A 13,428-nucleotide genomic window follows, 5' to 3' on the forward strand; every position below is an offset into this window, starting at 1 on the left:
TTTTTACAGTGCAAACAGGTGTTCATAGTGGAAAAAAGTATCAAAATATCTATGAAACATCTTGAAACTGCTCTTGTAGCATAGTCCACATTTTTTTTTATTTGATCAGTATCATCACATTTTTGCCAAGATACAATTACATTGCTTCTGTTTCTCTCCTCATGCATGGGGGCATGAAGATTGCTTGCACATGTGGTAGTGTCTTCCTCTTGGCTCTACCATTGTTTAGAGATGCTTTGCTGATTATGATTAGGATGTTAGAATGTTTTTGGCATAAACATTTTTCACAACCTCCACTCTCCATAAAGAGGAAGTCAGCAAATGATGAGCGAATGAAATACACAAATATGGACAAGACCACTATTGCAAAACCACTACTATGATTTATTAGACCTTTTATAAACCTGTTATTCAATCTTGCATTTGTGTTTCAGCCAAACTCTAAACTCTTATTGGATGATTATTCCATAACTAATCCACTGTCATGCATAATTTCTTTTTTCAGATTTCAGCTAAAAGCCTTACGTTTTTTTTTGTAAAGTAAAACTAACGTAGCCACATATAATTTATTAAAACATGCACACACACCATGTCTGCCATCACCTCACTGCCTTAACATTTGTTATTTATTAGGTGTTTACCATTTCCTTCATGTTCTTAATGTAGTAATTATTTTTTTTCCTCCTCTGAGTGTAACTGTATTTTTTTTTTTTTTTAATATTTCCAACTGTTATATGTATGTGCTGGCCTGTTTCATGATTGCTTTACAAATGCAATAAACCTGGAAATAATGAGAGTGTTTTGATGTTGTGAATATGAAATATGACTTTTTTTGACGTGATGTTTAACTATTTGTCATTTTGCACCTTATTAAACAGTCTTAACAAGAAAATGTATGAGTGGCTTACACTGCCAGCAAAAAGACTGTGAGACGTGCATCATGCAGCCAGTACAGTACACACAGAAACTCACTTCACTACTCTTTGCCAAATTGCCTGCAGAGTATTTCCACGTCACCTTTAAAGCCTTTTCTTAATTCTTCTTATCCCTCAACTGTTAGCCTTTTACCTACTTTAAACCTGTTTGCCTACCTGTATGCCTGTCATGTCTTCCCTTATTGCTGACAGTTGTTTTCATATATGGTTTTGGCTAAAGCGCTGTGTCTTGCATGTTACAACTAGCCGACATGAGTTTTTTTTATTTTTTTTATTTTTTTAAATTATTACTTTAATTAGTTATTTGGGTGCACCAATCATTTAATTTTGTTTTAACAGGTTTAACAGATTTTTTAGCATGGATCATTACATTTGTAAAGCTCATTTGATTACAGCTATTAAACCATACAGCTATTTGAATGTTTCCATTACTTCAAAACAGCAGCTGGAAAGTTGAGCTTTGGTAGTTGAGAGTGGAAAAACTAGTTATGTCAATAGTGTTTGTTCAGTGTGCTCACATTTACTAACCCGACAGGTTTATTTCCTTCCACCAGGGGTGTGATGAAATACGGAAAGCAAAAAAATATACATCTGAGCTCTTTCTATGTAGAGGACAGTTTGTGCTTTGTCTTTAACACTGGAATTTAACTTGAGGAAATAAGGTGAATGATTGGCGACAGTGTGGGTCATGTTCTTCATTCCTGCACGTTGAGTTAGTTCTTAAAAAAATATTAAATATTACCTACACCAGTTGGAAATAACCTTCATTACTGGGTCCATTCTTCTTTCCTGTTTGTGTACGTGTGTGTGGTTTCCCCACTGTGTACGTGTTGTTATGACAACTTTATTTTGTAGAGAAGTGAACCTTCCTGGACACACAGATACACAAAACTTTAATTAACATTCAAGGAGACTTTGGCTGCACTTTATAACAAAAACAGCCCAAAGTATTGAGTCATTTGGCCTAATGTTCAGCAATGAGCAATATAAATACTTAACAGATATATAACACAGATGAAACATGCGACTTAAAGATAACCTGTAGCATTTGCATAATTTCTAAGTCATACAAAAATGTCAAATTTGCAAACTATGATGAAATCTGAATTGTATCAACCTTGAGGTGGCAGGAATCTTTTTGTGTGTTCAGACAAAGGTATTTGATCCTTTGCTGTTCCAATAAGACACTTAATATGAAGCCACACTGCCTGAAGACATGTAATTATTACATGCCGAATAGTTTCCTGCAGGCCTATTAAGTTTCATTTTGTCTCTATGACAATGCTCTTCTTTTGTCCCTGGACCTGGATGTTCTCATGTTTCCTTGAGTTAAGGCAAACTGAATGAATTCAAGTTGGTTATGCAAGGAAAGTGACAGTGCCACCTGATTGTTTAAAGACAGGAAGTAATTACAGGCATAATAAACATGAAGTCTAAACTCAGCACACTACAGTACAGAGTGAATTACAGACACACACAGGTAGTGTTGGGGAAGCATTAGCAATAAACAGTTCAAGCTGCAGATACAAAATTGCTGCTGTCTGCCACTCCGAGAAGCTACTTCAGTCATCCTGGATGTAATAAAATAAGATTTCAAAAAAAGTAAAATGAACAAAACACTGGTAAAACATCAGTTTTTGTGAAAACTACTCACCTCATATTATTAAAATCCATGACTCTACTTACACAGCTGACACAGAGGTACATTTCTTGAGATGATGAAGATCACAGGTGTTTAGATACAACAATTAAGCTTAGTTAGCTTTGTAACTATGATGGCTACTTTGTAAACAGGTGTAACTCAAATTCCACATTTGCAGTGGGTGTAATATTTTGCACTAGCAGGTATCAAAGAAATGACCCTTCATCGCTTAACTATTGTTAAATAATGTATTTACATGTGTTTTATTGAGCTGATATGTTTTCTTGCATCACACATACCTTCAGATACTGGTTTTTCTCCTGTGTGGGTGGCTACGCTTTCTCCCTTTTGAGGTTCTCTGTTGGTACATGTTTTTGAAACACAAAACAAGAAAACAAGGGTCTGCACTACTAACTCCAGCAGATAGCAGAAGAATGTGCAATTTATGATTACATAAATTTCTATGTGGCCTTGGAAGCATAATGTATCAGGTTCAGACAGTACAAGATATTATGTTGTTTTTGTAAACTTTTTGCCATTTTGAATATGTGCGTTTGTGTTGTTACACTGTACAATTTCCCATTTGACCAATAGTTTTATCAGCACAGCACTTTTCTATTCATGAATGTGATAAACTGTTTAGTTATATAGTTTTGTAGGCAACTCTTCCGATTACAGGAAAGCACCACTAAAAATGTCTGTTTGTGAGTGCTTTTATAATTGTTTTTCAGCCATATTGCACTTACAACATACTGTCATTGCCTTTAGCTAAGCTTTACTGAACTGGCTAGAGACAGACAAAAGCTTCTCACATAGCAAGCTAGAGCTAATAAGCCCTCATTTTAAATGTATGATAAGGGTTAAGGATAAGGATTAACTACCAGATAATGCTAGCTAGCTCAAATGTAAACCTCTCCTAACTCAATAAGAAACAGGACAGAGTCACTAATGTTAGTTTAATATTACTATGGATGTGTTGTGAATGGGTCTTTCTTATTTAAACTGACCCCACAAACTACTGGCTTGTATGTTATGAATGTAGTCTTTGGTACTGGTAGTAACATTTGGTAACTTAATGGCACTTCGCTAGTTTGCTGAATATGCTAATGCTAATGCTAATTTATGTTACAGTAGAGAAACCCAATGTAATATTTCTGACTTGTCTTTGAGAATTTTAAACTACAATATTATGGAGTGGCACATCTTAAATGAAAATCAAAGGCTGTAGGATCGAGTCCCACATTTTTGTTGTCAGTGTCATGTTGTGTGTGTGTGTGTGTGTGTGTGTGTGGGTGGGTGGGTGCTGATTTGTATGTAACCACAAACCACAACAAGTTTTTGCATCTTGCGAGTTGTCGGATCCACACAGACCTGGTCTTGTTTCCACTTCCACGGAAAAACAGCAAAATCCAAAATTGATTAACCTCAACGGCAAAGTACAATGATGTCGTCAATAAAGAAGGGTTTGAATTGAAGCGATAAGGATGACTAACAAGTGTGTCAATATAATATCACATTTCTTTAGAAGTGAGGTCAAACTCAGTGGCTTGAAAATCACATGGATTAAACATGAGATAACACATTAGACACCAACGAACTAGAAAGTGGACCAAAAAACAACAGCAAGTTAAAATCATGGATTCCTACTGTGTACCCTATTACATACACAAAGAGACAGAAAAAAAAGAAATGAACAAAATAGCGAACATAATCTTATACTGCATTAATATTACACCCTTCTGTGATACCCCACCACTGGCATTTACCCACCACTCACACCACAAGATGGAATTCACTGCAGGGACTTTGGTATAAGTTGATAAAACAACCGCCATGTCCTGCACAAACACAAAAGCACACTGTCAGGAAGGTTATTTGATATTTCATCAGACCATCTTTTGGCAAACAACATCTAATTCTTAAGATAATATCTTCAGTCTTTTTGGCTCTGTGTGGTTTAGCTGGCAACTGAGGCGCTTTATGTTCTTCTTCTTTAAAAACACGTTTTCAGCAGCTCACTCAATGTGACAAAAGGCTGACAAGTCATAAGTTATTGGGAAAAAACCCTTTTGAATATTTTCTGCATGGCTGGAGATACTGGTAAGAAAGAAAAAAAACAAAAAAAAACAGCTTTGTAACCTGTATTATTCATAAATCCAGAGGCTCAGTTTCCTCTATGAAATTCAAGCCTCTAAATAGACACTGAGAATCCAGCACATTGTGTTGGATCAATCAGCAAACCCAGACCTCATCTAAATAATATACTAATAAAACAAGGTGATACTCATAGAAAATTAGGTTTGATTCTGCTTGTGCATGGCCTGATTTTAATGAAAATAAAGACAAACTGTTGAGAGCTGCAACAACATATACATATCCCTAACCGATGCTTAATTATACATCCAGCTGAGAAACATATTGGACAATGGATTTGTGTTTCGGTCCACCTGATTGTCCAATAATTTTCAATAACTCTCCTTCAGCTGCTAAATGTTCTAATATGTTCACCAGCTAGTTTTTTCTATTTGCTTCAGTTTGATGCCAGAAGCTTAAAGAACCTAAACACTCTACAGAGGATAATGCAAAGTTGAGCAGTAATCAGATGTTGGTCACATGACCCGCTTTCACATTAAGTCATTTTATCCATGTATCCAAGTATTGAGTAGTGCAGCTTTAAAGAAATGTGTTTGTCCAATCTAGAGTAGGAAGGGCTCATGATGAAGTCTCTCTCCACACAGCTACATATTCTACACTAGCTGATCGGAGAGATAGTCCCCTTACTCATACAGATACAGATCTTTTAGTCATACATTTCACACCCTTTTAACATGATGTTCAAAACAAATAGCTATTGAGTCAAGTTGATATATTAGTTTTGGTTGTATTGGTCATTAACAGTCTCTTATAGGCACAGATATAGTCACGTCAACAGATTTTAGCAGGCAGTTTGGCAAAGCATTGTGCAATAATGAATCAGTCGTCTTTAACCATTTTGCAAACAGTGACTTACCTGCTGCCCGAGCCACTGCATGTGTGCTTGAACCCATGACAGTCAAAAAAGTTCAAGCGCATTTCACCAAAAATGAGAAGTTGTAGGTTTTTTGCTTAAGTGGTCCTGGTATGGGTGTGTGAAAGTGAAGCAACAACTGAGTATTGTTTGGGTTCACCTCTGGGATTCACGGCTGGGAAGAGGGATCCTGGAGGGAGGGCTAACTGGTAATTGAATATGATCTTACACTTCAGGTGCATTTCATAAATTTGACATCATTACAGCCAAAAACAATACAGAAAAGTTGACTTTTTTGTGTTTCTGTGCATTAGGCAGGATGTTTTTTTTTCTCTCTCACATGCTTGCTGACACTGAATTGTGTTTGGAATGACTGGAATGATAGGAATGATTGTTTACCAAATAAAACCCTGACAAAAATTAACCTGAAGAATGCATTTAACCGCTTGTTTGTCCAACCAAATGTGATTAAGATCGAAGTTCATTTTTCTAGCCTTGACTTTGACTTGCTGCTACTGTAAGTAACCTTGTAAATCTAGATTAAAGCTCCGTCCTACGTCAGAGCAGTCCTTTATCAGTGCTAAACTGTAGTGGAAGTAAAAGTCAAAATAATCTGTTTACTTGATGCTATCTTATCTGACTCTAATATTTACATGTACTTAAAAAACCCAACAATTCAAGCTAGAATATAAAATAAAGTTAATTAGATTCAGAAATGTTGCTTGCAAATTCTCAGTACTCAGTTCATCCCTCTGTCAGGTAAGTTTAGTTTGAAGCTGCATTTTTATTTATTTATTTATTTTTTATTTTTTGGCCACTTACAGTATGGGAAGTGGGACAAGCTGTACAGAGCATACAATTAAAAAATGATCACCTTTTAAAGTTCTATTAGAAAACAACGCTTATTAACACATCCAGCATACAGAAAATAACATTAGCATTGATTTGGACCAACATACAGTATGATGATGATTTGTTTGGAATCTACCATTTCTCGAGAAAACATGACTTTAGCTGCTAAATGCTCCCCTACTGTATGTTCACCAACTATTTGCCAACATTATCTGGCAGGAAGTGTACAGGCTGATGGAGCAGAATTGGAGGGAAGGAAAACTATAACAATTAGCTTAAAGAGTGTAAAAGCTCTTTAAAGATATGTAAGATTTAGTGGTATCAATTTGTGAGGAAGTTATCTCAATGCACTTTTCACAATGAGTAGGTGAAGACCAAACTATTTTATTTACAGGGACCCAACATTCCCTCATGAGCAAGCACTTGGAGAAACTCTAAGTGGGCAGCCTCTGCTTTATTACTACTTATTCAAACATACATATTATTATTATTATTATCCATTTTTCACAAGTCTGTCTAACACCTTTAAATTTGAGATGAGTTCCTGAGTCATTTCCTCTGGGCCTGTCCATATGAGTGACTCATCTGTATTTCACACAACACCGCTACTTTTTATTTCCATGTATATTAAACATTACATTTTTTTTTTATTACTGAGTATCAAAGCTATCTGTAATTTGAGTCACAGGGCAAGGTGTGTCTCATAAAATATATCCCAAGTTGATAAACCATATCAAAATTCAAATGCCATGAGTTGTCAACAAAAGATAAGGTCCAGCATTGAATGAAAGCCTGGAAAGTAGCCTATATTCTGCAGATCATCAACCCACAGAAGAACATACAGACCTTATTATATAGTCTTAAAATAATAAACAAACTGAACCAGTCAGCTGAATGCATGCTTGCCACATGCAGTACGTCATCATCGGTTCTTGTTTCTCATGCTGTTGCATCACTGGGTCAACAACAAGGAAATGGCAGTTTACACTTAGCCTATTGTAAATTCCTCTCTGGACAAACCTAGATTGATAATCTGTTACTATTTTAAGCACCTTCGCTATTTTTAGCTCACCAAGGCTGTGGTATAAATAGTATAGAGGTGTAGCTTATTCAAGAATAGATTCAGAGAGGTGCAGCATGTCATGGAGTTCTCAGGAGTTTGGACATTCCCAGTCTTTTCAAAATATTAGTAATGCTTGATTAATCAGAGCACAATTCAAATGTGAAGATGAAGTTTAGAATGTGGTTACTTAATAATATGTTGGGATAAAAATAATGTCTCAGCAAATGTCTTTTAACATCATGGTGTTAAAAAGACATTGTGTCTATTGGCTCAACTCTGCACAGGACACTTTATATGATCAATTCACAGAAGTCTTGAAAGAGTGCAATCTCAACAAAGAGATGTTAAGAGAGTTATGGGTGAACTGGGAGGATAAATCTAAGAGGAAAAAAATATTTAAATTGAATCTAGAACAACTAGCTAAAGGTCCAGCTAGGATTGTAAGGATCTGATATTTACTAACAAACCAGAAAGAATAAATCTTCCAAAACTCACAATTACCCAACCACCCTGAAAAAGATTGTTAGATGGATCTGTCATTCATTTATATTCTTGTTAAAATAAAAAAAAAAAAACATTATGGGTGGAGAGCAAACGTGTGAGAAAGAGGAGCAGAAAGAGTGATTCATGAAAAGGTGTGTAGCTCAGTACTATGTGTTGTGGTTAGTGTACGTGTTGTAATTAAGCCTGCACATATTTCCATAATATTAGGCGTACTTATTATTACTACTTTTATTGAACAGGATTATTTTACCGGTGCACACATTGCACCACAGTGTGAGTACTTTTTTCCTTGAAATTCTGGTCTGACAAGAAAATATAGAAATGCCTGAGTCAGCACATAATTTAAACCTACTGTAAACCTTACATGAGACTAAAGGCCTAGATGCATGACAAGAATTTAGTTTATATTCATGGCTTGTTTGTTTTGCTGACAGCTCCATGCTAGCCTATTCATTCATTTCAAGTGGATTACAAACACTGACAGACAAAACAAAGAAGTATGAGTAAAAAAATATCTCAGGGTGCGTTCATATGAATCAGTTTCGCTGCAATCAATAAAGTTTGCAGATACAGTACTCTCCCTTATCTGTCCTTTCATTTATTGCCTGCAAACCTGCGTCAGTGTATTTTTTTTTTTTTACATAGACACCTTTATTGAGCAATAGACAGACAGGAAACATGGGAGAGAGGGGGGTGTGACTGACATGCAGCACAGGACCTCTGGCCGGGATTTGAACCGGGGTCTGCTATGTACGTGGCATGCACTCTAACCACTCGACCACCCAGCAATGTTCTTTTAAATCACTGTTACTATGCCAACGTTCTTGGGTAAAAAAAAACTAACAACAACATTGCATCAGCTCTATAATGATAGATGATGATTAGCCAACCTGACAGGTCATTTAATTATTAATTATTAATGTATTAATTAAGGGAATCATATCAGACAGACCTGGAGCCTGTGGTGAGTTCAGTCAGAGGCCTCATGTCCTGTGTTAGCTAGCTAGCTAGCTCACAATTAACCTCTGCATGGCTGGTATATGGGCTGAACAGCAAAACCCCCACCTCGTGTATGTAACCAGGGTTAATGTGTGAACTACTGTATGAAGGGTGAGTGGACTAAGAAGTGGCTTTGAGGTCAAGCCGTCTGGGATGGTCCATGACTCAGTGATAGACAAAACATCAAAGATTATGTGATGAAATAAATTGCTGACAGGTAAATGATTTGTTAGACAGGGATTTTACATTCAGCATACCACATTTTGAGGAGGAAGTAGTAGTAATCATAACTTCCAGGTTTTTTCACATTATACATAATGGTTTAAAATTCCTTTTCTGACCATCACAAATGACTTGTTTCATTATCTGCATTTGATTAATTTGGTCCAATAGCATTTGGAAAGTCTACAGTAACCGTATGATTCATGTGGAAGTCTTGGCTGTATGTTCTCTGAATCATCTCAGCTTGAAAGGGATTCCAGTGAACTTGATCCATGGGCACAAAATAGGGTGGATTTTTAATTGTTTTTGCTTTATGCATCACTGAGCAACTTCCATAGAAATAAATGGACACTATTTTTGAACGTTGTATGCAGTTCTCCTTAATACATCCACAGCATAATGTAATACTGTTATCACAATTTACTGTGGAAGCTACTTTTAGAGACAACATTTAGGAATTGTGAGTGGAAACCCTGAAAATAAAAAAATAATCATAAAATATCATATAATATCAATATAGTTGTTTTTTGGGGTTTTGTTTACACTTTTCTGAGGTTGAAAAGTTGCATCAACAAAAGAAAAATGCAACAATGAGTCATATAAACAGACTGATGTACACTAAATCTATGACGTAAACATCCACTGAGGAGATGATAAACATCTTCAGATGAAGACATCAGGGGACTGTTTCAGAAAGCAGGTTTAGTAAAAACCCTGAGTTTGACAGCTCAGAATTGATTGAACTACCTGTTGTCACCTGTTCTGAAACCGAACACCCCTGAGTTTGACAGCTCAGAGTTGGTCAACCTAGAGTTAAGGTTTTAACTTAGTTAATCAAACCTGCTTCCTGAAACAGGCCCCAGATCTGTGAGGAGCAATGAAGAGATGGTAAAGCTCATCTATATACAGTACGTAGTATATAACACAACTCTATCAACTTTCTATCTTGAATGACGACACTTAACGTCACGTGAATTCCCAAAGTAGAAAAGTGGGATAAGACTTCACACAGGTCACACATACTGCAAACAATGATACAGAAAAATAAATAGTGGCTACAGGTACTGTAAGGGACTTTTTACAAACTGAGCAAATGCCTATCCTTTCAATCTCTGCCCAGGCCTTTTTATCTGAAGTATGCACTCCTGAGATAAACTTCCTCACTAATTAAACACTCATATCGTTTCTCATGCCATTCACAAGCGAAAACAGTTTCCATAGTCCAACATTGATTTTTTTCCACTTTTTGTTTAAAACACAATGCAAACATTGTCGTAGTAGTGAGATTATTTGACCTCAGATGTTGTTTTGTCTCCTCCGGATGGTGCACACCTTGGAAAAATAATTAAACACACATCCACCCACTCACTGTCACATACTGTACACATGCACACAAAATGATGAAATGCTACCTGCATTGCCTCAGGGGGAATAACTGAAGAACATGTCATCAAGAGAGAGAGAGAGTTACTTCTTGTGAGGATTAACTGTATGATTTTATAAATGAAGGATTTTTCATCATCATATCTTCATAACTCAAGTCCTTGATATTGATATTCAGTCCTTAGAACATGTGAAATATTTCCTTTTTAAATGTTAAATGCACACTTAAATTTTGAACACTAAAACAAGCTTGTGAATGTGGCCACTCGATTGATGTAAGTCCATATTGTAGCTCAAATTTGATCTGTACTACAATACTGTACCTCCTCAGAAAAATGTAGTGGTTTGCAGCACAAAAAAGGGCTAAAATCTAGTATTCACAAGGCTGTTGCTATACTTTGGCAACCTTTTTTACTAGGTCATCGAAAGTGCCATAAAACACATTTGCACGCCCTAAAAACAAAACAGTGAACTAACTAAAAGAGAGGCAGTGTTTGGTATTTACATGGCAACTAGTCACTACAGTCATAATCAACTTTCATTAGTAGGCTGGAGCGAGTCCAAGTCAAGTCGGAAGTTGTGTGAAAGTATGTCCAAAACAAATTATGTGTAGGTCAAATGCAAGATTATTGTGTCATGTAATGTAAATCATTGAAATTTCACATAGATGAGACCAAATACTTAAAATTCTGAAGTCAGATAAAGTAATTAAATATTCAACATTAAGTCCTCAAATTCATGATTTCAATCTGACACCAGTATAAACTTCCAAGTACACAGGTGAGATTATTGTGCAGCTTTACACAGTTCAAGGACTGTCTGCATGGAGCGCGTCATTCAGCAACACAATTGCACGAGCGTTACGCAATCGGGAAAATCCCAGAGACGTCCTATTTAAGAGGCCGGCCCGCTGCTTTCTCTACCACACTCTCACTGAATGCCTTAAGGTACACACCACTTAAACTTCAACAACCAGAACAGCAAGAACACAGACTGCAGAACAATGACAAGCAACAAAGTGTGTCTCCTGGCAGCTCTCTGCTCTCTCACAATCCTCTTCACCTGTATCAGCAGCACACAGTCAGGTCAGTACTTTTAACATACTGGTCATACACTATTTATTATGTATGTCTTGTATCTGTCAGATTTGAAAGGTTTTAAACATCAAAATGGAAGAAAAAAAGTTGTTCATGCTGTATGTTTTCTTACATCTTGTGTCTGTTTATAGCAAGCTGCTGCATGAGGTACAGAAGGGGTCGGCTGCCACCATGCAGCCGGGTGTTGGGATACACCATCCAGACCATCAAAACCACCTGTGACCTCAATGCCATTATGTGAGTTAAGGGTCCAGTCTCATGATGGGGTACAGTGCTGGGGGTCAGAATAGAAATGATGACACTAATTCAACTGTTATAGCAGCACAGGCAACATGTTGATCAGGTAGAAACTAAATATCAGATTCAAATCCTGTCAGCTATTTTATATTCTTCAAGATAATGTCAAGTAGATATTACTATAACATTATACTATATAGAGAATGTAGTTGTGCATTATGTAAAATGTCAAAATGTTAGGGTTAGTGAAGTGCTGTAGGATGTTAAGGAGAGCAGGTGTTTTGGATGGGGGCGTGAGCATGTGGTAAATCTTACTAGAGGCACTCTGAAGTTAATACAAAAGCTGACACTCTGCTATGCAACCTCAGGGGAGGGAAACGGTTCCTGCTGTGTAATGAAGTGCATTCATGTGTCTCGTATGTCTGATCATTCTTCTTTCTTTTCCCGGATCTCACAGTTTCCACGTTCCTGGCGCGTTCGTGTGTGCCGACCCTTCCAGGCGCTTGACCCAGATGAGAATGAAGTGTGTGGAGTGAGTATAACCACGCCCTTTTCTATTGAGTTTGTTCAGTCTACTTGGATTTTCTAGGGATTATTGAACTAAACCCGTGATTTGCATATTTTTCTTTGTAGTGACAAGAGGAGGGTGATCACTAAAATCATCAACGAGCAAGCCCCTGCCAACACCACGTCATCAGCATAAATGCTACAGTATCATGTCTGCAGCATGTAGTACTTCTTGTTATGCCTTTCTTACACCAGGAACTTTATTTAATATTAGAAAATGTTGCGTTTCACTTTATATTCTAAACTTAAAGCTATTCAAATCACTGTGACAGGGACTACCATGTGATTTGTACTTTCTTATTATAATTGTTCTGTTTTATAAACAGGGATGTGTAGTATTTTAAATACATAGTATACTGTAAGCTGTATGTGTCATCAACATAAAAGTGTTTTTTTTATTAACTGTGTGTCAATGTTGATGAACTTTGCTGAAACACTCTGCTTCCAAAAGTGGAACCTTTTGATTGTAATTGATCATTGGTTAAAGAGTTTATTAAAATACAGATATTTAATAATACATGTGTCTGTCAGTATTGTTTTCACTACATTCACAATGTCCACACATTTCATACATTCAATACAGACATTTTTTAAAATACACTACACATACTAAACTGCTAATTTCATCTTATTCTATTGTGATGGTATCAGACTGACTAGCTTTCCCTAAGAAGAGAAACATATTGTCTAGCAGATAATTAGCAATATAATAAAGTTGCAATGAAGAAAAAAGAGAATTAAAATAACATCATTCAGAAACAATCATACATTTTAAATCCCATATAATACATTCATACTGTACATATTCTGCATCAGCAGGAGTGAAACATACAAACAAGGCTACATGTCTTTAAAGCATGTTTAGTATCTTTGGGTTTGCTGTTAGAATACCAAGCAAATAACAAAGCTTTATAATTACT

At 36.4% G+C, this 13,428-nt stretch overlaps 1 protein-coding gene across 1 annotated transcript; it reads left to right on the top strand.

Moving 5' to 3' along the window:
- Positions 1-11,545: 11,545 nt before the first annotated feature.
- ccl20b (chemokine (C-C motif) ligand 20b) lies at positions 11,546-13,014 on the top strand. The gene is made up of 4 exons (XM_053342508.1): positions 11,546-11,692; positions 11,836-11,941; positions 12,399-12,473; positions 12,575-13,014. Exons 1-4 carry the CDS (start codon positions 11,611-11,613, stop codon positions 12,642-12,644), a joined length of 333 nt encoding a protein of 110 aa, XP_053198483.1. The 5' UTR covers positions 11,546-11,610; the 3' UTR covers positions 12,645-13,014.
- The last annotated feature ends 414 nt before the right edge of the window (positions 13,015-13,428 follow it).

The sequence above is a fragment of the Scomber japonicus genome, chromosome 21, assembly GCF_027409825.1.
Source record: "Scomber japonicus isolate fScoJap1 chromosome 21, fScoJap1.pri, whole genome shotgun sequence".
Lineage (NCBI taxonomy): Eukaryota > Metazoa > Chordata > Actinopteri > Scombriformes > Scombridae > Scomber > Scomber japonicus.